We start from the raw sequence: 26,443 nt of genomic DNA, 5'->3' as shown, positions 1-26,443 counted from the left end.
CAAAATCTTTTCCCATTTTTAGTTCTCATCTGTTATTCCAAGGTACCAACATTTTTAGATGAAAAAATAATATGTTCTTTATTTAAAGTACATCTTAAATCTTTCATTAAAACAGTATATTTGGGGCTTCCCTGGTGGCGCAGTGGTTAAGAATCTGTGTGCCAACGCAGGGGACACGGGTTTGAGCCCTGGTCTGGGAAGATCTCACATGCCACGTAGCAACTAAGCCCTGATCCTGAGAGCCCACGAGCCACAACTATTGAAGCCTGTACGCCTAGAGCCTGTGCTCCGCAACAAAAGAAGCCACTGCAATGAGGAGCCCGCACACCTCAACGAAGAGTAGCCCCTGCTCGCCGCCAACTAGAGAAATCCTAAGCACAGCAACGAAGACCCAATGCAGCCAAAAACAAAATTAATTAAAAAAATAAAATAAAATTTACTGTAACCCCCCCAAAAAAACCCAGTATATTTTGATTTATTAAATACAACAAGAAAATTCTTGATTTCTAACCTTGCAGTTATTGTAGTTTGTGTCTCTAAGGGAAACAAAAACACAAAATAAGCACAATATAAGCAAGTGTATTTGAAAATCACAGTCACTTTAAGCAGTAAAACACTGCCCTCTATAGTCCACTGATCTAAAAGACAATTCAATTTACCTAAATCACAATATAATCCAGCCAAGGAATTTTGGATTTTCCTGCCTTGTTACTGAAGTAAAATTCTTCTGCTCTTTTTTAAAAGCTCTTTTAAAAAAACAGGTTTATTCTAGAGAAATGTCTATTTCAAATATTCTTCAACTTCTTTTAAAGTCTCTCCTCCCCTCTGACTCACCCAAATTTCAATTTGCTGTTAAATATGGCATTAACTTTCATGTTCCTGCATAACGAATACAGTATTTAACCCAATTAATGTTACCCAATTAATCCAGACAAACCAAACCTAAGAAAACACAGACACGGGACTTCCCTGGTGGTACAGTGGTTAAGATTCTGCACTTCCAGTGCAGGGGGTCCTGGTTCAATCCCTGGTCCGGGAACTAGATCCCACATGCATGCTGCAACTAAGAGTTCACATGCCACAACTAAGGAGCCCACCTGCCACAACTAAGACCCAACACAACCAAAGAAAAAAGAAAAAAAAAAAGGAAAGAACACAACACATATAAAAAAGGAATAAAGATACTGAATTCAGAATTCAATTTACACGAGGCCTTAACCTGATTTTCCATTAACTTGGCATTTAATAATTGGGAAAGCTATACACAGCAAAAACAAGCAGAGGTATAGCACACACAAGTACTAAGGTAATCCAGGCAAACTGCACTTTTAGCTATATGGACTCAAACTCTCCTTCAACCCCTCCCCTGCACCACACACAACACAACTGCCTGATCAGTCCAGTCCAACATTTATTGATCATCTTCTGTTTCAGATACTGTGTTGGTACAGCAAATATAAATATTAATAAGACATAATCTTATTCTGGAAAAGTTTAAAGTATAGTGGAAGAGAAAAATAATCTCAATTCAAAATGGTAAGAACAATGAAAGCAGAGGACCACAAAGAACAGTCACTTTGCCTATCTCTGTATGGTTCAAGGAATGGGGAAAAGATTCCTAGAGGTGAAAATACACTGAACTTAAGTCTTCAACGATGAGCATAAAGTAATCTAGTAAACAGAGAGAGTTCTCCAAACAGAGAAAAATACTCGAACTAAAATCAGAAGATGTAAAACAGCAAGATGTAGGGCAGTAGACACTGACAACCTCAGGCTGCTTCAAAGTGACTGGTGAGCCATTAAAACAAAAACAAAACAAATAAACAAAAAGAGATGTCAGGACCCTACCAGTAAATTTTAAGTAACCCTGGAGTGAAGATTATGCATCTCTATTTTTAAAGTTCCCTAAAGGGATTATGATGCATAGTCAGGATGGTGAAACAATATTTTAAGTCTGATAGTACCGGAACTTAAAATAAAGGTTGAAGAGGGGTAGGAGGTGGGATTGTAATATAAATATGGAACAGATTATAGTGGAGTTTGTATACCATACTAATTTAGCCTGTAAGTAAAAGGGAATCACATTTAAACTGGGAAAACATGGTCAAATATGTATTTTAGATAGGTCATTTTAGAAGCAATGTAGAGGACAGGATTGAATGGGACCAGATTCAAAATAGGGAGAACACGTAGAAGTGCCACTGCAACACTAAAATAGAAATACTCAGTGAGTATTTTGACACATGAACCTAAAACAAAGTCAAAAGGTAGAGCCCTTAAGATTGAATGTACCTGTGGATGTATTTGATTTGGCTCACACTGTATTGCAACAGCCTAGCCAACTTCAACTTTCTTCTTTTAAAGCCTCATTCAAAAATCAAGACATAGCACACTAACACCAAGATTTCATATCTGAACTGGCACTACTGGGCACTCATAGCAATAACCAGCTAAAGCAAAGGTCCACTTCCCTTGTTTGTATAGGCATGCACTCCCCTGTAAACCACAATTCTCATGACTGTATATATATTCCAACCCACTTCATTCATTTATATTAATGGCCTGGCCTCTGCAGGCATTTCACTTTTTAAAAAATATTTTTTATGATCCTGCTCTAAAAACTCTGAGCCCTGATCAGGATCACAGAAAAGGTTAGGGCTAAAAAATAAATTTAGAATCAACATAGGCAGTAGTTAAAACTGCAAGAATAGTAGGGAGAAACATCAACACAGGCTTGGGCAAAACAATATTTAATCATGCAGAGTTTGCGCTTTATGATATTCCTATCACCTTAAAAGTGGCCTTTACCACATTCACACTCAAATTTTTTCTTTTTTGGCTGTGCTGCGCAGCATATGGGACCTTAGTTCCCCAAGCAGGGATCCAACCCATGCCTCCTGCAGTGGAAGCACAGAGTCTTAACCACTGGACCACTAGGGAAGTCCCTCACATTCAAATCTTAATTCAGAATTTACTTTCTCCATGTCTGTATATTTTAATCTCTTTGGCACCATTGTTAGTCCTCAACAATAAATGCTAAATTTTCTATTTCCAAGTAGTTTTTTCAGGAATTAAAATAGCATCCTGAGTATCTCATGCTTTATAAATGTTTTCTGAATTAAATAATCTCTTTAATACTTAATTTCCAGAGTATAAGTTATGCCCTGGAACTTGAAGAAACAAGAGAGGAGCCAGAACAAGGTCCTGTCCTAAGAGAGAAACGTAAAGGAAGTAATGTCATTTGTAAAGGAAATTAGAATAATCTAAGAACTACTTGGTGGGTACCTTCTGTGGCATTGCCCTGTGCTAAACACTGTAGGCAGTATGGTCAAAATACAAAGATGAGGGGCTTCCCTGGTGGCGCAGTGGTTGAGAGTCCGCCTGCCAATGCAGGGGACACGGGTTCGTGCCCCGGTCTGGAAAGATCCCACATGCCGCGGAGTGGCTGGGCCCGTGAGCCATGGCCGCTAAGCCTGCGCGTCCGGAGCCTAGGCTCTGCAACGGCAGAGGCCACAACAGTGAGAGGCCCGCGTACCGCAAAAAAAACAAAAACAAAAACAAAGATGAATCTAACATGGTCCTAGGCTTTGAAGAGCTTACAGACTAAATGTAGTACTATATAAAAGTTAGATGAAGTTCTGAGATGAGTTTTCATACATGAAAAAAGGTAACTTACAGAATTATCCTCCAGCATCAGGCAGCTAGAGAAAAGAAACATTTCAATACCAATACCTGATAGTCTACAAAAATTAAATATGAATGACAAGGAAGAAAATCAAAGAAGATAACTTCCTGGTCAAAATATACATATCTGCCTAACTATTAAATATAAATTTCAAAAATGATGACTACCTTTTAAGTAAGTATACTATATGTATGAATTTATCTATTCTAATATTCAATGAATATTTATAGGTAAAAGATAAGTAGATGATGCTGAAAAACCACAGATAAATAGCAGCAAAATTTACAAAAGGCTACTACATAGCTAGATAACCACTAAGAACAAAAGAGAGTGTCAGTTCTCCCATCTACGCTACTTATCTTTATGGACAGTACACAAAAATAATACAGTGGATGCTAACCTAAGAGTCATCAGACCAGTAAGGTGAAGAAAAATAAAGTCACTAGTAAGATCCAAGTACATATAAAAATTGTAAAGATCTAAGGAGTTTTTTAAAAAGGCAAAAGAGTAAATGGCCAATGAGAAGCAAGGTTTTAACAATACTACTGAAACACACAGAAAGCCCTAGAAATTCCTGAGAACAAAATTCTCATTTATAATGAACTTTGCTCCCTCTGGTGGTCACAGGAGGCTTTACTACGTGTGAGTAGAAATGGAGGTACATGGCAAAGAGGAATGAAACTGCAGGAACTATCCTGATTAACCTTCACCTGTCTGTCAGACAAATAAACGTTCAATTTACAAAGAACACTTTTTTAAAAGAAAAAAACTTAGATGTTAGTGCTATGGAGGAAGCAGTGCAGAATTACAGAAACATTTACAAGTGGATAGGTCTACTAGGAAATAGGACTGAATGGTATATCATGTATGGGACAAAGAACTTTATAAAGTTTTATTTTATACCCCTTCATACTGTTTGAATTTCTATTTCCATATGCCTGTATTACCTTCATTTAAATACTATTTACTGGGCAATATAGAATATCTATATCTTTTTACAAGTTTACAATCAAAGTGTATTTCCCTTCTCATTAGAATAAAAGCCATAATCCTTATACAGACTATCCCATGTGCTCCACCCTACCTCATTTCCTATTTCTCTACCCTCCCCCCATTCCCATATACCTATTCAGTCCTCCTAGCAGTTTCTAGAGCACACCAGGCATGATCCTGCCTTAGGGACTTGCACTGGCTATTTCCTCCATACAGAAGGCTCTTCCCCAGATACCTGTACGGTTCACTCTTTCACTCCTTCATATCTATGCTCAATGTCACCTCTTCAGTGAGCCTTCCTTGACCATATCATTTAAAATTGTAACCCCCAGATTTCCCTGGTGGCGCAGTGGTTAAGAATCTACCTGCCAATGCATGCGACACGGGTTTGAGCCCTGGTCCAGGAAGATCCCACATGCCACGGAACAACTAAGCCCGTGTACCACAACTACTGAGCCCACGTGCCACAACTACTGAAGCCTGCACACCTAGAGCCCATGCTCCGCAACAAGAGAAGCCACTGCAATGAGAAGCCCGCGCACCACAACGAAGAGTAGCCCACACTCGCCACAACTAGAGAAAGCCCGCGTGCAGCAACGAAGACCCAACACAACCAAAAATGAATAAGTAAATTTATTTTAAAAAATAAAAATAAATTGTAACCCCACCTCCCATATATGTATCCTTCTCCGCTGCTTTCTCTCCATAGCATTGATCACCTTCTCACACATTATAATATTTACTTATTTTATTACTTATGCCTGCCAAAGTGTAAACTCCCTAAGAACAGAGACAGTTCTCCTTTGTTCACTGATACATCCCGAGCCCCTAGGCTATAACCTATACACAATAAGTGTACAATGAAATGAGTAGAATGAATGAATAATATCAATACTACTTTAACAGATGTCCAAAAAAAGGACAAAAGTCCTCATTTTATAGTTGGTTCAACATGAAACAGTAATCTATAACAGATAAACTTTAATTATATATGCAAAATACATGATATTGGTCTTTTAATAAGATCTACAAAGAAGTCATTAAATGCTTTTTTTTCCTTTTTTGGCCTAACGTGTAGGACCAACAGATACCAAATAAACTCAAATTAAATCATCCTGCTATTCATACTCAAAAGCCTTTACAAAAGACTCAAAAGAAATGCTATTCATCACACTAGGCACCGTGGAATAAGAATCTTCTCAAAAGAGCTATGGAAATACATCAAGTATTAACTAGGAAATACACAAAAACACTTAATTCTTTAATTTGGAAAATGTCCTGTTCTAGAACTGCTAATATATTTATCAGGCTATAAAAACACATCTTTGTGTCCATGTTATCTATTTAGAAGCAAGGCAGCCACTTTAGAACAGAGTTACTTCATGGGACAGGGCATTCACATTAAAAAGAATCTTAATCTTCCAAATGACCACAGTCAATTAGGAAGTGGTCAGGAAAAACAAGGTGACTGAGATGCAGTTATTTTCCAATTTTATCAAAGTTTTTACAAAAGTACCTTGAATATTTGTTAAAATGTCAAATTATATACTTAAAATTTGAGCATTTCACCTTATATAACTTTTATTTTAAAAAATAAAAAACATAAACAATCTGTAAACCAATAGTGAACTTGAGTTAGTAAACTTGCTTTTCTTTCACAGCAGTATAGGTTAGCAATTCTGAAACTGCTTCCTGTGTATACTAGGTCATATAATGAGTAAATATAATGAGAAACTTAGCAGCCAGGGTTCTGTTGTAGAAAGGAGTTACAAATATGGAAAGGGGGAAGACTACAATGTACTCTATAGTGTTGGGTTGGAATCGGAGGTACCAATATGAACTTGTGGTTTTTAATATGTAAGTAAATAAATATAAAAATACAGACATAGGATACATATGTTAAGGTTATGTAGGTGTGTGTGTGTATATACACACATCTGTGTCTACAATGACTATATATCTATGTGTATGTACATATCTGTATGCATACATATGTGTGTACACATACATATAAGTATATGTGTGTGTGTATGTTAATATATACATGCATTTGAGCATATGTATTTTTCAGGTATGTCTGCTGAGAGGGCCTAGAAGTAATGACAGCGGTAGCAATGAACATAACCAACACCCAGAATTTGGTTTCTAAATATCATTCTCTACTGAAAGGAACCAAAGGGAAACAACCAATTCTAGGATAAGGACAGGGAAAGTATAAAATGAGCCTATGTAGTGAGTTGAATTGTTCCCCACCCCCACCGCCAAAGATATGTCCAAGTCCTAACCCCAGGTACCTGAGAATGAGATTTTATTTGGAAACGGGTCTTTGCAGGTGTCATCAAGATGAGGTATACAGTCAACTAATATTTGACAAGGGAGCACAGAATACTCAATGGAAAGGGTAGTCTCTTCAATAAATGGTGTTGGAAAAACTGGATAAGCACAGGTAGAAGAATGAAATTGGACCCTTATCTTATACTACCTACAAACATTAACCTGAAATGGGTTAAGAACATAAGCATAGGGCTTCCCCTGGTGGTGCAGTGGTTGAGTCTGCTTGCCCATGCAGGGCACACGGGTTCGTGCCCCGGTCCGGGAAGATCCCACATGCTGCGAAGCAGCTGGGCCCGTGAGCCATGGCCGCTGAGCCTGCGCATCTGGAGCCTGTGCTCTGCAACGGGAGAGGCCACAACAGTGAGAGGCCCACGTATGACAAAAAAAAAAAAAAACCAAAAAACCCCAAAAAAAAAACAAAAAGCCCCTAAAAAAAAAAAAAAGAACATAAGCATAAAAAAAAATCAAAAAGCCCCAAAAAAAAAAAAAAAAAAAAAGAACATAAGCATAAAAAAAAATCATAAAGCTCCTAGAAGAAAACATAAGGGAAAAAAGCTCCTTGACACTGGTCTTGGCAATGATTTTTTGGATTTGACACAAAAAGCAAAAGCAACAAAAGCAAAAATTAATAAATGGGGCTACATCAAACTAAAAACTTCCAAACAGCAATGGAAACCATCAACAAAATGAAAAGATAACCTACTGATGGGAGAAAATATTTGCAAATCACATATGTAATAAAGGATTAATATTCAAAACATATAAAGAACTCATATAACTCAACAGCAAAAAAAGAAAAAAATCTGATTTAAAAATGGGCAGAAATGAATAGACATTTTTCTGAAGAAGACATTCAAATAGCCAACAAATACATGAAAAGGTGCTTGACATCACTAATCATCAGGGAAATGCAAATCAAAACCACAGTGAAACATCACACCTGTTAGAATGGCTATCATCAAAAAGACAAGAGGGGACTTCCCTGGTGGCACAGTGGTTGAGAGTCCACCTGCCGATGCAGGGGACACGGGTTCGTGCCCTGGTCCGGGAAGATCCCACATGCTGCAGAGCAGCTGGGCCTGTGAGCCATGGCCACTGAGCCTGTGTGTCTGGAGCCTGTGCTCCGCAACGGGAGAGGCCACAACAGTGAGAGGCCCGTGTATCGCAAAAAAAAAAAAAAAAAAAAAAAAGTATCTGCCTGCCAATGCAGGGAACATGGGTTTGAGCCCTGGTCCGGGAAGATCCCACGTGCCACAGAGCAACTAAGCCCATGCGCCACAACTACTGAGCCTGTGCTCTACAGCCTGCAAGCCACAACTACTGAAGCCTGCACACCTAGAGGCCGTGCTCCGCAACAAGAGAAGCCACTGCAATGAGAAGCCTGCACACCCCAACAAAGAGTGGACCCCGCTAGCCGCAACTAGAGAAAGCCCATGCGCGGCAACGAAGACCCAATGCAGCCAAAAATAAATAAATTAATTTTTTTTTAAAAAAGAAAGAAATGTAAACTGGTACAACCACTATGGAAAACAGTATGGAGGTTTCTCAAAAACTACCATAAGATCCAGCAATCTCACAACTGTGTTTATATCCAAAAGAAATGAAAACTAGATCTTGAAGAAATATCTTTACTCCCATGTTCATTGCAGCATTATTTACAATAGCCAAGATATGGAAACAACCTAAGTGTCTATCAACAGATGAATAAAGGAAGTATGATATATATATATATATTATTCAGCCATGAGAAAGAAGGAAATCCTACCATTTGCAACAACATGAATGGGCCTTGAAGGTATTATTCTAAGTGAAAAAAAGAGAAAGACAACTACTACATAACATCACTTACATGTGGAACCTATAAAAGCCAAACTCATAGAAACAAACAGTAGAATGGTTTTTACCAGGGACCCCGGGGCTGGGGGAGAAATGGGGAAAATGTTGGTCAAAGGTACAAACTTCAAGCTATAAGATGAATAAGTTCTGGGGATCTAATGTACAGCATGGTGATTATAGTTAATAATACTGTATTATATACTTGAAAGTTACTAAAGGAGTAGATCTTTAATGTTCTCACCACAAAACAGAAATAGTAATTATGTGACATGATGGAGGTGTTAGCTATGGTGGTAATCATTCTGCAATACATATGTGTCAAATCAACATACTGTACACCTTAAACTTACACAATGTTGTATGCCAGTTACATCTCAATAAAGCTAGGGGAAAAAGTTAAGATGAGGTTTAAGGTGAGCCCTAAATCCAATGACTGGTTGTCCATATAAGAGAAAGTAAGGGAGATCTGGAGACAGAGACAGAGAAGAAGGCCATGTGAAGACAGAGACGACAGCAACTGGAGTTATGCTGCCACAAGCTAAGGACTATCTGAGGCCATCAGAAGCTGGCCGAGGCAAGGACAGATTCCTCTCTGAAGCTTCCAAAGACAGCATGGCTCTGCTAACACCTTATTTTCAGACTTCTGGTGTCCAGTACTACAAGAGAATAAATTTCTCTTGTTTTAAACTGCAAAGTACTAGTTTGTGGTACTTTGTTATGGCAACCCTAGGAGACTAATACAGCCTGAAACATCTTGTGCCAGAAAGTAAGAAAGTGCTCAAAGAATGATGGAGACATATCAAAAGGACAGGGGAGCCATCTTGAATGGGCTCCCAGTGGCCAAATAATGATGGTAACTATTACCCATTGAATAAAATAGAAATCTATGAGTATATACTGGTATATATTGGGTGAGGCAATCAACCATGGGCCCTGAGCATCCCTATACATTCATGTTCAGTATGCCAGGCTCTAACCACTCTTTTTCTTTTTTTTTAAGCTTTATTATTTTTTTAATTTATTTATTTTATTTTATTTAGTTTTGGCTGTGTTGGGTCTTCGTTGCTGTGCACAGGCTTTCTCCAGTTGCAGCGAGCGGGGGCTACTCTTCATTGCGGTGTGCAGGCTTCTCATTGCAGTGGCTTCTCTTGGTGTGGAGCACAGGCTCTAGGTGTGCAGGCTTCAGTTGTGGCTCGTGGGCTCAGTAGTTGTGGTTTGCAGGCTCTAGAGCACAGGCTCAGTAGTTGTGGCACACGGGCTTAGTTGCTCCACGGCATGTGGGATCTTCCCAGACCAGGGCTCTAACCCGTGTCCCCTGCATTGGCAGGCGGATTCTTAACCACTGCACCACCAAGGAAGCCCTCTGACCACTCTTTATCTAGGCCTTTTCTCAGGGTTGTACGTACAGTAAGCCACCTTCAGGGATGACGTCATGTCTTCTCAACCCCTGACAAATAGCAGGCTTCCTTCTACCTGCTATAAAAGTGGTGAATTCCCAAAGCTCAGTGCTCCTTCCCTATAGCACAACCCACTGCATATGCAGGAATCCATCTAGGCCCACCTGCATCATACCTGTGGGACTTAGGGGACACAAGAAACCGATGCAAATCAAATGAAGCTCATGCAGTTTGCCATGCCATGAATAATAAAGTCCTTTGGCTCAGACCCAGGAGCCTCTGCCAGCATCTAAGAAACAGTAACAGGCTAACTTATTAGCTTGCAAGTAGGGTACAATCCTACACCTTTCACAGTTCTTGAAAATGAATAAATAAATAGGGGAGAAGAGAAAGTCCACCCTTACAGTGGAGTGCCAAATAATAAATGTAGAAGAAACGATAGAGTTAGAAAATCATTAATGGATGTTAAAATTAGTCAGTGAAATCTGATTAGGAAAAGGATATTTACATAGTCTCAAAGTATCTCCCCACAAATTGCTCATTAATTACAAAGGGGGAAAAAGGAAAGTTACAGTAGAGAAATCTGGCAGACACCACCTTAGGCAAGTGATCAATGTTAACAACCAATTTTCCAGCAAACAGACATCATGTATGTCCTGGTAAAACGCATTGAGAAGAATTCTGTGGTATTCCTCTTAAAAACGTATGATCTAAATCTACTCATGAGAAAACAGACAAACAAATTGAGGGGCACTCTACAAAATAACTGGCCTATACTCTTCAAAAATATCACAGTCAAGAGAGAAAAAGAAAGGCTGAGAAACCATTCCAGATTAAAGGAGACTAAAGAGACATGACAACTAGATGCAATGCATGATCCTGGACTGGATGATGGATAAGAATTTTAAAAAGTAACTATGAAAGACGTATTTTAGATACATGATAAACTTGAATATGAACTATGGATTTGACAGTAGTATTGAATCAATGTCAAAATTCCCGAATTTGAGAAAAGAGAATCATATATTATTGGTAGGAATGTAAATTGCTATAGCCATTATGAGAAACAGTATGGAGGTTCTTTAAAAAATTAAAAATAGAACTCTCATATGATCCAGCAATCTCACCTCTGGGTATACATCTAAAGGAAATGAAATCAGGATCTCAAAGAGATATCTTGCCCTCTCACGTTTTCAGCATTATTCACAATAGCCAATATATGGAAACAACCTAAGTGTCCATGTATGGATGAGTGCCTAAATAAGATATTGTGTGTGTGTGTGTGTGTGTGTGTGTGTGTGTGTGTGTGTGTACACACACACGCCAGAACATTATTCAGCCACGAGAATGAAGGAAATCTTACCACTTATGACAACATGGATGAACCTGGAGGACATTATGCTAAGTGAAATAAGCCAAACAGAGAAAGACAAGTATTATATGATCTCATGTATAGAATCTAAAAAAATTAAAAAGTGAAATTCATAGAAGCAGAGAATAGAACGTTGTTTACCAATGGCTAGGGGAAATAGCGAGATACTGGTCAAAGGGTACAAAGTAGGGATCTAATGTACAGGCACGATGACTACAGTTAATAACACTGTATTGAATACTGGAAATATGCTAAGAGAGTAAACCTCAGGTGTTTTCATCACAAACACATAGAGAAAAGGTGACTATGAGAGGAGATGTTATATTAGTTAGCTTGACTAATCATTTCACTATGTATATATACATCAAATCAGCATATTATATACCTTAAATATACATTTACAATTTTTATATTAAAAGAAATATGTATACACACCCATATATACACACACACACGCATGCCCTGTAGGAACTCTTGAGCCCAGGGTTCTGAAAAAAAAAGAATTTCAAAAGAATTCCTAACAGCAAAAAAAAAAAAAATTTACCAATTTTGATAACTGCAGTATAGTAACATATTGATTAAGTAGTAAAGGGACATGATGTCTATAACTTTTAGTTCAAAAATAATAATAAAATAATTCCGAAAAAACTTATTTATATGTAGTATGTATATATTTATGAGTAAATAGAGAAAGAATGCTAAAACAAATGTAAAAAAAAAACTGGTGTAACTAGACAAAGGCCATCCAGAAGTGTCTTGTACTATTCTTGAAACTTTAAAAAAAGTTACATCCAGTATACATTAGTTAATAATAATGTACTATTATTAGTTACTAATAAGTACACTAATTAATAATAATGTATTGTATACATGAAATTTGCTTAGAGTAGATCTCAAGTGTTCTCACGTCACACACACACATAAAACCATGATAAATATGGGAGGTGAGGGATATATTAATTAGTTTGACTGTGATAATCATTTCACAAGATATATACCAAACACCAAAACATCACATTGTATACCTTAAATATATATAATTTTTATTTGTCAAAAATAATAGAAATAGGGCTTCCCTGGTGGCGCAGTGGTTGAGAGTCTGCCTGCCAATGCAGGGGACGTGGGTTCGTGCCCCAGTCCAGGAAGATCCCACATGCCGCAGAGCAGCTGGGCTGGTGAGCCATGGCCGCTGAGTCTGCGCATCCGGAGCCTGTGCTCCGCAACGGGAGAGGACACAACAGTGAGAGGCCCGTCTACCGCCAAAACAAAAAATAGAAGTAAAAGTAAATTATACCAAAATAAAAACTCACCCTTGGGACTTCCCTAGTGGCGCAGTGGTTAAAAATTTGCCTCCCAATGCTGGGGACATGGGTTCGAGCCCTGGTCCGGGAGGATCCCGCGTGCCACAGAGCAACTAAGCCTGTGCGCCACAACTACTGAGTCTGCACTCTAGAGCCCATGAGCCACAACTACTGAAGCCCCTGCTGTGCAGCAAGAGAAACCACCGCAATAAGAAGCCCACGCACTGCAACAAAAAATAGCCCCCGCTTGCCGCAGCTAGAGAAAGCCCGTGTGCTCCAGCAGAGACCCAATGCAGCCAAAAATAAAAATAAATTTATTTAAAACAAAACAAAAAAGAAACTCACCCTCTCTGCCTCCCTCCCAAAAAACTATGTAAGTAAAAGCAAAAGAATTGCCTTGATTATATTAGACATTCAACAGTACATTCCTGAGAAAGACAAAACAAAACAGAAAACAGGAAAAGGGTTACATTTTAAAGCACTATTCATTTTATACTTCAAGGTACCGTGTAGCTTTGATTTAAAAAGTAACTATCTTGGGGGCTTCCCTGGTGGCACAGTGGTTGGGAGTCCGCCTGCCGATGCAAGGGACGCGGGTTCGTGCCCCGGGCCGGGAGGATCCCGCATGCCGCGGAGCGGCTGGGCCCATGAGCCGTGGCCGCTGGGCCTGCGTGTCCGGAGCCTGTGCTCCGTGGCAGGAGAGGCCACGGGGGGGGGGGGGCCGGGGACCGCAAAAAAAAAAAAAAAAAAAAAAAAAAAAAAAAAGTAACTATCTTGGGCTTCCCTGGTGGCAGAGTGGTTAAGAATCATCTGCCAATGTAGGGGACACGGGTTCGAGCCCTGGTCCAGGAAGATCCCACATGCCACACAGCAACTATGCCCGTGTGCCACAACTACTGAGCCTGCGCTCTAGAGCCCGTGAGCCACAACTACTGAGCCCACACACCACAACTGCTGATGCCCACACACCTAGAGACCATGTTCCTCAACAAGAGAAGCCACTGCAATGAGAAGCCTGCGCAGAGCAACAAAGAGTAGCCCCACTCGCCACAACTAGAGAAAGCCCGTGCTCAGCAACAAAGACCCAACGCAGCCAAAGATAAAATAAAATTTTAAAATAATAAATTTAAAATAAATAAATATCTTTACTTGAATTTTCCATACACTTAAGCTTGCATGCTTTTTTTAATACACATAATGTCAGCTATAGAACAGATAGCAGAGTGATTAGGGGTGGGGATCTGGACTCATATAAGCATAGGTCCAAATCCTGGCAACACCATTCATTAGCTGGCTAATCTTAGAAAAGTTACTAAGCCTCTCTGTGCCTGAATTTTCTCTTTTTTAAAGTACAGTTTCTAATTCTTAAAATTCTTATGAAGATTTCAAAGGGCAATACATGCAAAGAACTTAACACACTCAGCATGAGAGTCGTTACTATTTCATCGTTTTTAGAAACAAATATCAAAAGAAAATGGTTCTTTTAACCTAAAAGATAATGAACCAAATACCAAATCTCTTGAGACTGAGATTATGATCTGCCCCATACCAATCAAAAACAAGGGGGAAAAAAAGCTATGAGTCAAAGGGACCAGCTCAGAATGTTTAAACTAAAAATTAAAACGTAAATGAAACGTAAAATTCCTGTTTACAACTAGATTATGATGTTAACATATTTTTAGAACAATGTATTAAAGAATCATTTTTACTTGAAAGTATCTTTGTCCAATGAAGAAGTTGAAAAAAAAGAAAAGAAAAAAGAAAGTATCTTTGGTTCTGCTTAGTCTACTCAAGTTTTATAAGTTCAATATGTAAGATTTAGATATTTTTAAAAACATCCTTAATGCCTGTTTGGGTTTCCCTACGGAAGAACTACCTAACTACATGGAATGTGCATTTGTAAGAGTCATAGAAAACGGAATTTTACTTAGTAATTAAAGTATTGAAGGTAAGAAATCATAAATTCTGTCATTTATCAGAAGTTATCAACTCAAATACCTACATAAGCCAGGCATCAGAAACAGTCAAGTATAAGTCAATAGGGAAGAACTGAGACCACAGCGGCTGGACCTGAAGAGTAAGGACTCACTTAAAGGCATGCAATTTCAAGTCTTGTTTTTGTTTTTCTTAGATATCGTGCCACAGGGAGATCAGCTCGGTGCTTTGTGACCACCTAGAGGGGTGGGATAGGGAAGGTGGGAGGGGGACGCAAGAGAGAGGGGACATGGGGATGTATGTATATGTATAGCTGATTCACTTTGTTATACAGCAGAAACACATCATTGTAAAGCAATTATACTCCAAAAAGATGTTAATAAATAAATAAATAAATATGCCATTTGTGTTCAGGCTGAGTTCAGCTCAGAGATGCACCTGTTTTTACCACTGAATTTCAGAGTTTAAGTCCTTACGACCTTTATGGTATATATCTGTATGCAAACTTGACGTTTTATAAAAGATATTAATAAAAAGGAATGTTTCTGAGAATGAATACTCATGCACATCAAAAACATCAGGAAATGTTTCAATGATTTCCAAAAGGCAGTCATATCATTAGAGCTATCCTAACTTGGTTATCTCTCCCCCTTTGTACTCATAATTAAGACATACTTTTATATATCATAACATATAAATCTTTAAGATTCCTTACAACTCTGACATTTTAAGATTCCATCACTGGTGGAATAAAATTCCTTCATACTGGTAATAAATATGTAACAATGTAATAACTGCCGCCAAAGTCCAAAGTAATCTGTTCTTCCATTGGATACCCTAGCATTCGCATTATTATTGTTTTATACTGCTACTCTATTTTTGATATGTTTTATATTCTATAAGGTACTTTACATAATGGCAGAAAGCATGTCATTCATATTTTATCCCTATCAACAAGCATTTTGTACTTTCATAGAAAGTGCTCATTAAAAAAAAACCTTCCATTTCTCAAGATAATAATATGATCTCAAGTTAAACTCTTTCAAATTTTGAAATGAATTGAGTTTTTACACGACTGAAATTACAATTATGCTTTTAAAAATGCTCTACAATTCAGAGAAGTTCTCAGTATCAGTAGCTGATTATGTTAACATATAAGCAATAATATTTTTAGATAAATACTGCAATAACTTTATAATCTTTTGATTTGAGAAAATAAAACTGTAAGGATGTTATTTAAGCCTAAAGCTTAGTTTTAAACATTTATTTGAGAGAAAGATAGTATGTTATTGGAAAATATTATTTACAATCATTTGGTCTTACCTGAGGATTCCAACTTGGATCTAATTTTTTAACTACAGCAATATACTCCTGCATTGCTCGGCTGGGGCTTGAATCACCAAGTGCTTTCCATGCTTCCCTAAAGTAGAGAATATCCAAAATGACCTATCATTAACTATGTAAGGAACACAAACAGTATATTTCTTCTTTTTATTATTAAAAAAAGGCACACACATTTTAAGGGTCAGGAGATACAGATATAATAAGCCATATATGAGTAGCCTTCTCTTTTTGCATTTCATTGGTCCACAACAATACAGACCTTATCACCCCACCTAAGGAGCCCTTTCAGACATTTTTTTTCCTAATCACTCTCCCCCATGAAATTTTAAAATTACACATATATTGCACACCTGCTGAATTTTGGAAGATGACACACTATTGTACTATCTAAGTTTTTTTTTATTTTTTATTTTTTTTTTTACTATCTAAGATTTTAAAATTCCCCAAACCCAAATTTCAAACCCCTGTTGAGAATGTATGGTCTACAAACAATAGGAGTAGTTCCCATCTTACGAATTAACTGTGTGGCATTTCAGTAATACGTTAACCGTCACACAAAACAATATTCTGTGGGAAATGGTTCAAACTTCTCATTTTAAGATGTGAGAAATATACCTTCCCTTCTGCTGTTATCTCATCTCCAAGCTGCTAGTAGTAGATCCTGAAGCTTTGGGCAGGGACATCAAAAGCAAGAGGAGGGATTTTTGGTTCTAGATGGTGGAGTAGAAGGACGGGCTCTCACTCCCTCTTGCGAGAGCACCAGAATCACAACCAACTGCTGAACAAGCATCAAGAGGAAAACACTGGAACTCAACAAAAAAGACACCCCACATCCAAAGACAAAGGAGAAGCCACAATGAGACAGTAGGAAGGGCGCAATCACAATACAATCAAATCCCATAAGTGCTGGGTGGCTGACTCACAAACTGGAGAACAACTATACCACAGAAGTCGACCCACTGGAGTGAAGGTTCTGAGCCCCATGTCACGCTTCCCAACCTGGGGGTCCGGCAACGGGAGGAGGAATTCCCAGAGAATCAGACTTTGAGGGCTAGCAGGATTTGATTTCAGGACTTCAACAGGACTGGGGGAAACAGAGTCTCCACTCTTGGAGGGCACACACAAAGTAGTGTGCACATCGGGACCCAAGGGAAGAAACAGTGACCCCACAGGAGACTGAACCAGACCTACCTGCTAGTGTTGGAGGGTCTCCTGAAGAGGCAGGGGGTGGCTGTGTCTCACCGTGAGGACAAGGACACTGGCAGCAGAAGTTCTGGGAAGTACTCCTTGACGTGAGCCCTCCCAGAGTCAGCCATTAGCCCCACCAAAGAGCCTGGGTAGGCTCCAGTGTTGGGTCACCTCAGGCCAAACAACCAACAGGGAGGGAATCCAGCCCCACCCATCAGCAGACAAACGGATTAAAGTGTTTCTGAGCTCTGCCCACCAGAGCAACAGCCAGCTCTACCCACCACCATTCCCTCCCATCAGGAGACATGCACAAGCCTCTCAGATAGCCTCATCCACCAGAGGGCAGACAGCAGAAGCACGAACTACAATCCTGCAGCCTGTGGAACAAAAATCACATTCACAGAAAGATAGACAACATGAAAAGGCAGGGCTATGCACCAGATGAAGGAAAAAGATAAAACCCTAGAAAAACAACTAAATGAGTAGAGATAGGCAATCTTCCAGAAAAAGAATTCAGAATAATGATAGTGAAGATGATACAGGACCTCGGAAAAAGAATGGAGGCAAAGATCGAGAAGATGCAAGAAATGTTTAACAAAGATCTAGAAGAATTAAAGAATAAACAAACAGAGATGAACAATACAATAAGTGAAATGAAAAATACACTAGAAGGAATCAATAGTGGAATAACTGAGGCAGAAGAACGGAAAAGTGACCTGGAAGACAGAATGGTGGAATTCACTGCTGCGGAACAGAATAAAGAAAAAAGAATGAAAAGAAATGAAGACAGCCTAAGAGACCTCTGGGACAACATTAAACGCAAGAACATTCGCATTGTAGGGGTCCCAGAAGGAGAAGAGAGAGTGAAAGGAAAATATGTGAAGAGATTATAGTCGAAAACTTCCCTAACATGGGAAAGGAAAGAGCCACCCAAGTCCAGGAAGCACACAGAGTCCCATACAAGATAAACCCAAGGAGAAACACGTGGAGACACATAGTAATCAAACTGGCAAAAATTAAAGACAAGGAAAAACTATTGAAAGCAGCAAGGGAAAAACAACAAATAACATACAAGGGAACTCCCATAAGGTTAACATCTGATTTCTCAGCAGAAACTCTACAAGCCAGAAGGGAGTGGCATGACATATTTTAAGTGATGAAAGGGAAGAACCTACAACCAAGATTACTCTACCTGGCAAGGATTTCATTCAGATTCGATGGAGAAATCAAAAGCTTGGCATACAAGCAAAAGCTAAGAGAATTCAGCACCACCAAACCAGCTCTACAACAAATGATAAAGGAACTTTTCTAAGCAGGAAACACAAGAGAAGAAAAGGACCTACAGAAACAAACCCAAGGGCTTCCCTGGTGGTGCAGTGGTTGACAGTCTGCCTGCTGATGCAGAGGACACGGGTTCGTGCCCCAGTCTGGGAAGATCCCACATGCCGCGGAGCAGCTGGGCCCGTGACCCATGGCCGCTGAGCCTGCGTGTCCAGAGCCTGTGCTCCGCAACTGGAGACGCCACAACAGTGAGAGGCACATGTACCGCAAAAAAACCCAAAAAACCAAAAAACCAAAGCAATTAAGAAAATGGTCACAGAAACATACATATCGATAACTACCTTAAATGTAAATGGATTATATGTTCCAACCAAAAGACATAGACTGGCTGAATGGATACAAAAACAAGATCTGTATATATGCTGTCTACAGGAGACCCACTTCAGATCTAGGGACACATACATACTGAAAGTGAGGGGATGGAAAAAGATATTCCATGCAAATGGAAATCCAAAGAAAGCTGGAGTAGCAATTCTCATATGAGATAAAATAGACTTTAAAATAAAGAATGTTAAAAGAGACAAGGAAGGACACTACATAATGATCAAGGGATCAATCCAAGAAGAAGATAAAACAATTATAAATATATATGCACCCAACATAGGAGCACCTCAATACACAAGGCAACAGCTAACAGCTATAAAAGAGGAAATCGACAGTAACAAATAACAGTGGGAGACTTTAACACCTCACTTATATCAATGGACAGATCATCCAAACAGAGAATTAATAAGGAAACACAAGCTTTAAATGACACAACAGACCAGAAAGATTTAATTGATATTTATAGGACATTCCATCCAAAACAGCAGATTACACTTTCTTCTCAAGTGCATACAGAACATTCTCCAGGATAGATCATATCTTGGGTCACAAATCAAGCCTCAGTAATTTAAGAAAACTGAAATCATATCAAGCATCTTTTCTGACCACAACACTATGAGATTAGAAATCAATTACAGGGGAAAAAACGTAAAAAACAGGAGGCTAAACAATACGTTACGAAATAACCAAGAGATCACTGAAGAAATCAAACAGGAAATAAAAAACTACCTAAAGACAAATGACAATGAAAACACGATGATCCAAAACCTATGGGATGCAGCAAAAGCAGTTCCAAGAAGGAAGTTTATAGCAATACAATCCTACCTCAGGAAACAACATCTCAAATAAACAATCTAACTCTACACTTAAAACAACTAGAGAAAGAAGAACAAACAAAACCCAAAGTTAGTAGAAGGAAAGAAATCATAATGATCAGAGCAGAAATAAATAAAATAGAAACAAAGAAAACAACAGCAAAGATCAATAAAACTAAAAGCTGGTTCTTTGAAAAGAGAAACAAAATTGATAAACCATTAGCCAGACTCACCAAGAAAAAGCAGGAGAGGACTCAAATCAATAAAATTAGAAATGAAAAAAGGAGAAGTTACAACAGACACTGCAAAAATGCAAAGTATCCTAAGAGACTACTACAAGCAACTCTATGCCAATAAAATGGACAACCTGGAAGAAACAGACAAATTCTTAGAAAAGAATAACCTTCCAAGACTGAAGCAAGAAGAAATAGAAAATATGAACAATCAGAGAAGAAAAAGGAATAAAAGGAATACAAATTGGAAAAGAAGAAGTAAAACTGTCACTGTTTGCAGATGACATGATACTATACATAGAGAATCCTAAAGATGCCACCAGAAAACTACTATAGAGCTAATCAATGAATTTGGTAAAGTTGCAGGATACAAAATTAATGCACAGAAATCTCTTGCATTCCTATACGCTAACAATGAAAGATCAGAAAATTAAGGAAACACTTCCATTTACCACTGCAACAAAAAGAATAAAATACCTAGGAATAAACCTACCTAGGGAGACAAAAGACCTGTAGGCAGAAAACTATAAGACACTGATGAAAGAAATTGAAGATGATACAAACAGATGGAGAGATATACCATGTTCTTGGATTGGAAGAATCAACATTGTGAAAACGACTCTACTACCCAAAGCAATCTACAGATTCAAAGCAATCCCTATCAAACTACCAATGGCATTTTTTATGGAACTACAACAAAATATCTTAAAATTTGTATGGAGACACAAAAGACCCCGAATAGCCAAAGCGGTCTTGAGGGAAAAAAACGGAGCTGGAGGAATCAGACTCCCTGACTTCAGACTATACTACAAAGCTACAGTAATCAAGACAATATGGTACTGGCACAAAAACAGAAAGAGAGATCAATGGAACAGGATAGAAAGCCCAGAGATAAACCCATGCACCTATGGTCAACTAATCTATGACAAAGGAGGCAAGGATGTACAATGGAGAAAAGACAGTCTCTTCAATAAGTGGTGCTGGGAAAACTGGACAGCTACATGTAAAAGAATGAAATTAGAACAATCCCTAACATCACACACAAAAATAAACTCAAAATGGATTGGAGACCTAAATGTAAGACCAGACACTATAACACTCTTACAGGAAAACACAGAACACTCTTTGACATAAATCACAGCAAGATCTTTTTTGATCCACCTCCTAGAGTAATGGAAATAAAAAAATATACAAATGGGACCTAATGAAACTTAAAAACTTTTGCACAGCCAAGGGAACTACAAACAAGACAAAAAGAGAACGCTTAGAATGGGAGAAAATATTTGCAAATGAATCAATGGACAAAGGATTAATCTCCAAAATATATAAACAGCTCATGCAGCTCAATATTAAAGAAACAAACAACCCAATCCAAAAATGGGCAGAAGATCTAAATAGACATTTCTCCAAAGAAGACATACAGATGGCCCAGAAGCACATGAAAAGCTGCTCAACATCACTAATTATTAGAGAAATGTAAATCAAAACTACAATGAGGTATCACCTCACACCAGTCAGAATGGGCATCATCAGAAAATCTACAAACAAATGCTGGAGAAGGTGAGGAGAAAAGGGAACCCTCCTGCACTGTTAGTGGGAATATAAATTGATACAGCCACTATGGAAAACAGTATGGAGGTTCCTTAAAAAACTATAAATAGAATTACCATATGACCCAGCAATCCCACTACTGGGCATATACCCAGAGAAAACCATAATTCAACAAGACACATGTACCCCAATGTTCACTGCAGCACTATTTACAATAGCCAGGACATGGAAGCAACCTAAATGCCCATCGACAGACGAATGGATAAAGAAGATGTGGTACATATATACAATGGAATATTACTCAGCCATAAAAAGGAACGAAATTGGGTCATTTGTAAAGACGTGGATGGATCTAGAGACTGTCATACAGAATGAAGTAAGTCAGAAAGAGAAAAACAAATATCGTATATTAACGCATATATGTAGAACCTAGAAAAATGGTACAAACGAACCGGTTTGCAGGGCAGAAATTGAGACACAGATGTAGAGAACAAATATATGGACACCCAGGGGGGAAAGTGGCAGGGGAGGGGTGGTGGTGGTGTGATGAATTGGGAGATTGGGATTGACATATATACACTAATATGTATAAAATGTATAACTAATAAGAACCTGTGGTATAAAAAAATAAATAAAATAAAATTCAAAAAAAAAAAAAACAAGGGTAGGGACTTCCTGCAGTTTAATACCAAGGGCAATATTTTAGTCCTGAGCCCCCTTCTGTGTTTTCCTTTTCTTCTTTTTTGCCAGCTGCTAGGACAGGCCTCCTTCTTGGCTTTTCCCTGCCAATTCTTTCTACCTCCAACTGGGAAGTACAGCCACTGATCTACTGTAAAACAGAACTCAGTCCCACAGTTTTCTCACTACCTGCCTGCTCCTATGATGAACAGAACATCTTTCTGAGGTTTCCTAAATTTATTTTTGCTGAATCTCTTGAAAGTTACTTGTATACATCATAACACTTTAGCCCAAATATATCAGCCAAATATATATTCTTCAAAGTGAAGAAACTTAATATGAGTACTATTAAATAAACGTATATAGACCATATTCAGATTTCCCCGACTTCCCCAAAAGGTTCTTTATAGCTTTCTTCTCCCAGATGAGGAGCCAATCAAGATTTACACACAGCACTGAGTTTCATGTATCTTTACACTTTTTGTCTTCCATGATATTGCTATTTTCTAAGAGTCTGAACCAGCTGTTTTATAAAATATCTTTCAATTTGTATGTCTGATTGTTTCCTTACCTACAGAGTGTTCTTGCCAAAAATGATTAATCATGACTAGAATCAGGTTAAATATTTGGCAAGAGCAACATATAGGTGACATGTCGTTTACAATTCATCACATGACAGCAGTTTGTCCCATCATGATAGGAGTCAGGACTTAGTAAAAGCCGTATCTCCCGGTTTCCTCTTTGTAATTAATAAGTAAACTGTGGATCAGATTGTGTGAATATTGTTCCCTAGTAGTTTTTCATCTAATGATTTTAACATCCATTGATGATTCTTGACTGAATTATTATTATAGTGGTTGTAAAGTCTAAACTTTTAAAAATTATTAAAAACAGTGAGATAACAGGCAAACTTGGGGAAAAAAATAATGGTGAATTATAATTCTTAAACTAAAACAAAAAACTCACAATAAAATTTACATCAGGTACTCGCTACAACAGTAATAAAATGCCAGTCAGAGAACTTTTTGTTATCATCAGCAAAGAAAACCTGCGCCAGAATGAAAATCAAAGCACTGCTTCCTTCACTGAGAATGTCTTACACAAAAAAAAAAAAGTCAGCTGAACTAAACAGTTGTGCTTAATGACATTAATATTTGCATTCGGGTTCAAGCTCTACATCTCCTCAGAGCTGAGTAACAAACATTTCCTAGACAGGCAACTTGTCCAGGGGACCACATTGTGAAATACGCTTCTTCTCTCTATAACCATATTTCATCTTCTCTTTTTAAACCCTACTCTCTCTACTCTTCATTCCAGAGCTGATGCTCCAAAGTCCTTCCTTCTATAACTAAGGTTCCCTATTGTATGCAATTTCTCTCTTTTCACTTAGACAAGGTAAGAGGAAATAAGGTCTCAAACGATAAGAGGTAATCTCTGAATTATAATTAAAAAAATCTAGGAGGGCATAATCTTTTTCTGTATTCAGGAAAGAAGTAGACCCAGTATCTATTTTTTCCCCCTTCTGCCCAACAGGGTATATTATACGCACTTCTTCACCATGGTGTGGGTGGGCAAGGAACAGAAGGGCACTAGAAATGAGCAGACAGAATTGGGAAGGGGAGAAGAGTAAAAAACTGGGGATCTACCCTGCTCTTCTACCTTCCCATCCTCCTGGCCTTCTTCCAAAGATCCCTCCAGAGGGGAGAAGTGGTGACCCATTAGGGGCTGTATGACAGAGAAGGAAAATTCCAACCAATAGCTCTTTTGGTCACTCTCTAAGAAGCAATTCATATGTAAGGAATGTGTGTCTGTTGTGAACTACTTATACACCAACATCATGGCATAAGAATCCTTTAGGAGATTTATCTAAAATCGGATTCTTTTAATCTCTCTCCCAACTGCCTATCATTAGCACAGTCTACAGCAGAAAGAGATTAATAGAAAACTAATTCTTTAATCTGCTCACTACTTTCTAATTCCTAAACACCTAAGCCATTTACAACAACCACATTAGATCCCAAGAATTTCTTACCATTTTTGCTTTCCTTCAAAGTCAAAGAAGCTTGGTTTAGGAGTATTGCAATTTCCAACTTTGACCTAAATCAAGCGGGAGGGGGGTAAAATCAAGAACTTATTTTTCAAAGAAATGTCAGAGAAACTTCTAATTCTTAAATCTATTATGTATACTTCATAACTATGAAGTTAGAAAATATCTGCATCATATAAAATAACAAAATTTAACATGCTTTGCAAAAGCAAACCAAAAAACAAACTTTAAATACAGGCTGCTATGGCTTACTGCATTAAAAAACTGTTATCTAACAGTGTAATACATTAAAAAAAAAAAAAAAGGTGACAGTGCATTCCTAAATTAGTAGACAAATTATATATATAAAACAAATTATAAATATAGATTATGCAATCCTTATTACCATTTGTAATGTGGAAGAATTTTTAAACATGCAATAAACAAGCTTTAAAGTACAGTTTATCAGAATTCATCATACCGTCTGTCTGTGTTGATTCTCATAACACTATTCAGCATTTCATCTCTCTCAAATTCCAGGATAAAGCACACTATTTTTAACGTGCCCTATTATGAAACTAGTCAATATAAATTTAGATGCTAAAAGCCACAGAAAAAAAATTTCAAGGTTTCTCAATAACATAAATTCTATTTATTCCACAATAATCTTCTCTTGTTTGTGCTCAATACTTATTTTTAATCCTCAAACACTTGTAGTTAAACTACACAGTAATTATTTTCATTGTGAATAAGCATAAGTGAAATTCACACAACTGTAGAATTCACTACGCAGCTCGATTCCCACTGCCAGCAGTAATCTCCCTTTCTGATGAACCCTCACAGCACTTACTCTATACCTCTCTGATGGCACTTTTCACTTTTACCTTGTGTTAGCAAGGTTTGTGTAGTCTCATCTTGCTATTAGAACATAGCCTCCAAGAAACCATTCTTAAGTCGCTCATTGCACATAACATAGTGTCTAACTTAAGGCAGTAAAAAAATGTTTGTTGCATATAAAATGAATACATTAGGCATGTGTTCAACAAAATACCTATTTTCCCTAAAGCTAAATACCATAATCTGAACCCCATCTACTTCTCAAAGACTTTCCCACTACCTCCTTCTACTCTTACACACTTGCATTTTGCTAAAATCAAACTGAGGGTCTACTCACTAACCAGACTGATCTACTCACTGCATTTAGAATTTTTATTCTATTTTGCTCATGTTATTTCCCTCACCTAAAAAGACTTCTCTTCTCTCAGCTTTTCAAAATGCTAAATCTCCTTGCAGTCCCACTCAAGGTTCAAATTCTAAGAACCCTTTCCATCTACAATGATCTCATCCATCTCTGAGTTCCTAACAACCATCATCTCTATCATTTGCTTAGCCATTAATCACATGGCCCTCTGGCTGTTATTAAAATGTACATTTACACAGGGGCAGCCCAGTTATGATGGGACGGGGGTAGAAATGATGAAAGAGCAGGAGCTGCTTTTCTTGAACAATCACCATAAACCAAAAATTTCAATATGTATGTCAAATGAGCCACACAACAATCCTGTTAGTCTTGCCATTACAAATTCATTCTATAAATGAGTACAGAGAAGCTCACAGATGAGTAAATCTTGAATTAGGAGTCAAGACTTGACTCCAGGACTGTTAGACACCAAAGTCCAATATTACTCTACTATACAACACTCTGTTTTATATGCCACATAGAATCTAGGCTTCAGTTCTGGGATCTCTAAAATCACTTGAACTACTGTGTTTGAAATATGAGATAAACTACTAGGCATCATAAAAATAGCAGTTATTACTATTTGTGGGTTTTTTTATCCAGACAACAGCCAGTGGCAGAAACAAATACCAGTATCTATCCTTCCTCTCTCTATGGTAAAAGAAGTCTCAGCTGGATACATGGTCATTGAGCTGAACATTACATGTGGCCATGCAACTTCTGCCCAGGTTCAGAGGGCTGGATGTATGTGAAAGTGATATAAATATCTTCCTTAAAAAGAAAGGGGGGCTTGGGGCTTCCCTGGTGGCGCAGTGGTTCAGAGTCCGCCTGCCGATGCAGGGGACACAGG

General features: G+C 38.1%; 1 protein-coding gene across 1 annotated transcript in view; it reads right to left on the bottom strand.

Annotated features, from left to right (window-relative positions):
* ACBD6 (acyl-CoA binding domain containing 6) overlaps positions 1–26,443 on the bottom strand; it is a 228,953-nt gene that overhangs the window by 196,747 nt on the left and 5,763 nt on the right. The window contains exons 2-3 of the mRNA XM_007448515.1: positions 24,360–24,424; positions 16,177–16,273 (exon numbers count right to left, since the gene is read on the bottom strand). Coding sequence (XP_007448577.1) covers positions 16,177–16,273; positions 24,360–24,424 — 162 coding nt within the window. The remainder of the gene's footprint in view (positions 1–16,176; positions 16,274–24,359; positions 24,425–26,443) is intronic.

This window comes from Lipotes vexillifer, unplaced genomic scaffold (assembly GCF_000442215.2).
Source record: "Lipotes vexillifer unplaced genomic scaffold, Lipotes_vexillifer_v1.1 scaffold76, whole genome shotgun sequence".
NCBI lineage: Eukaryota > Metazoa > Chordata > Mammalia > Artiodactyla > Lipotidae > Lipotes > Lipotes vexillifer.
Note: the sequence above shows the minus strand (reverse complement) of the source record. Positions and strands in the feature narration are given on the sequence as shown.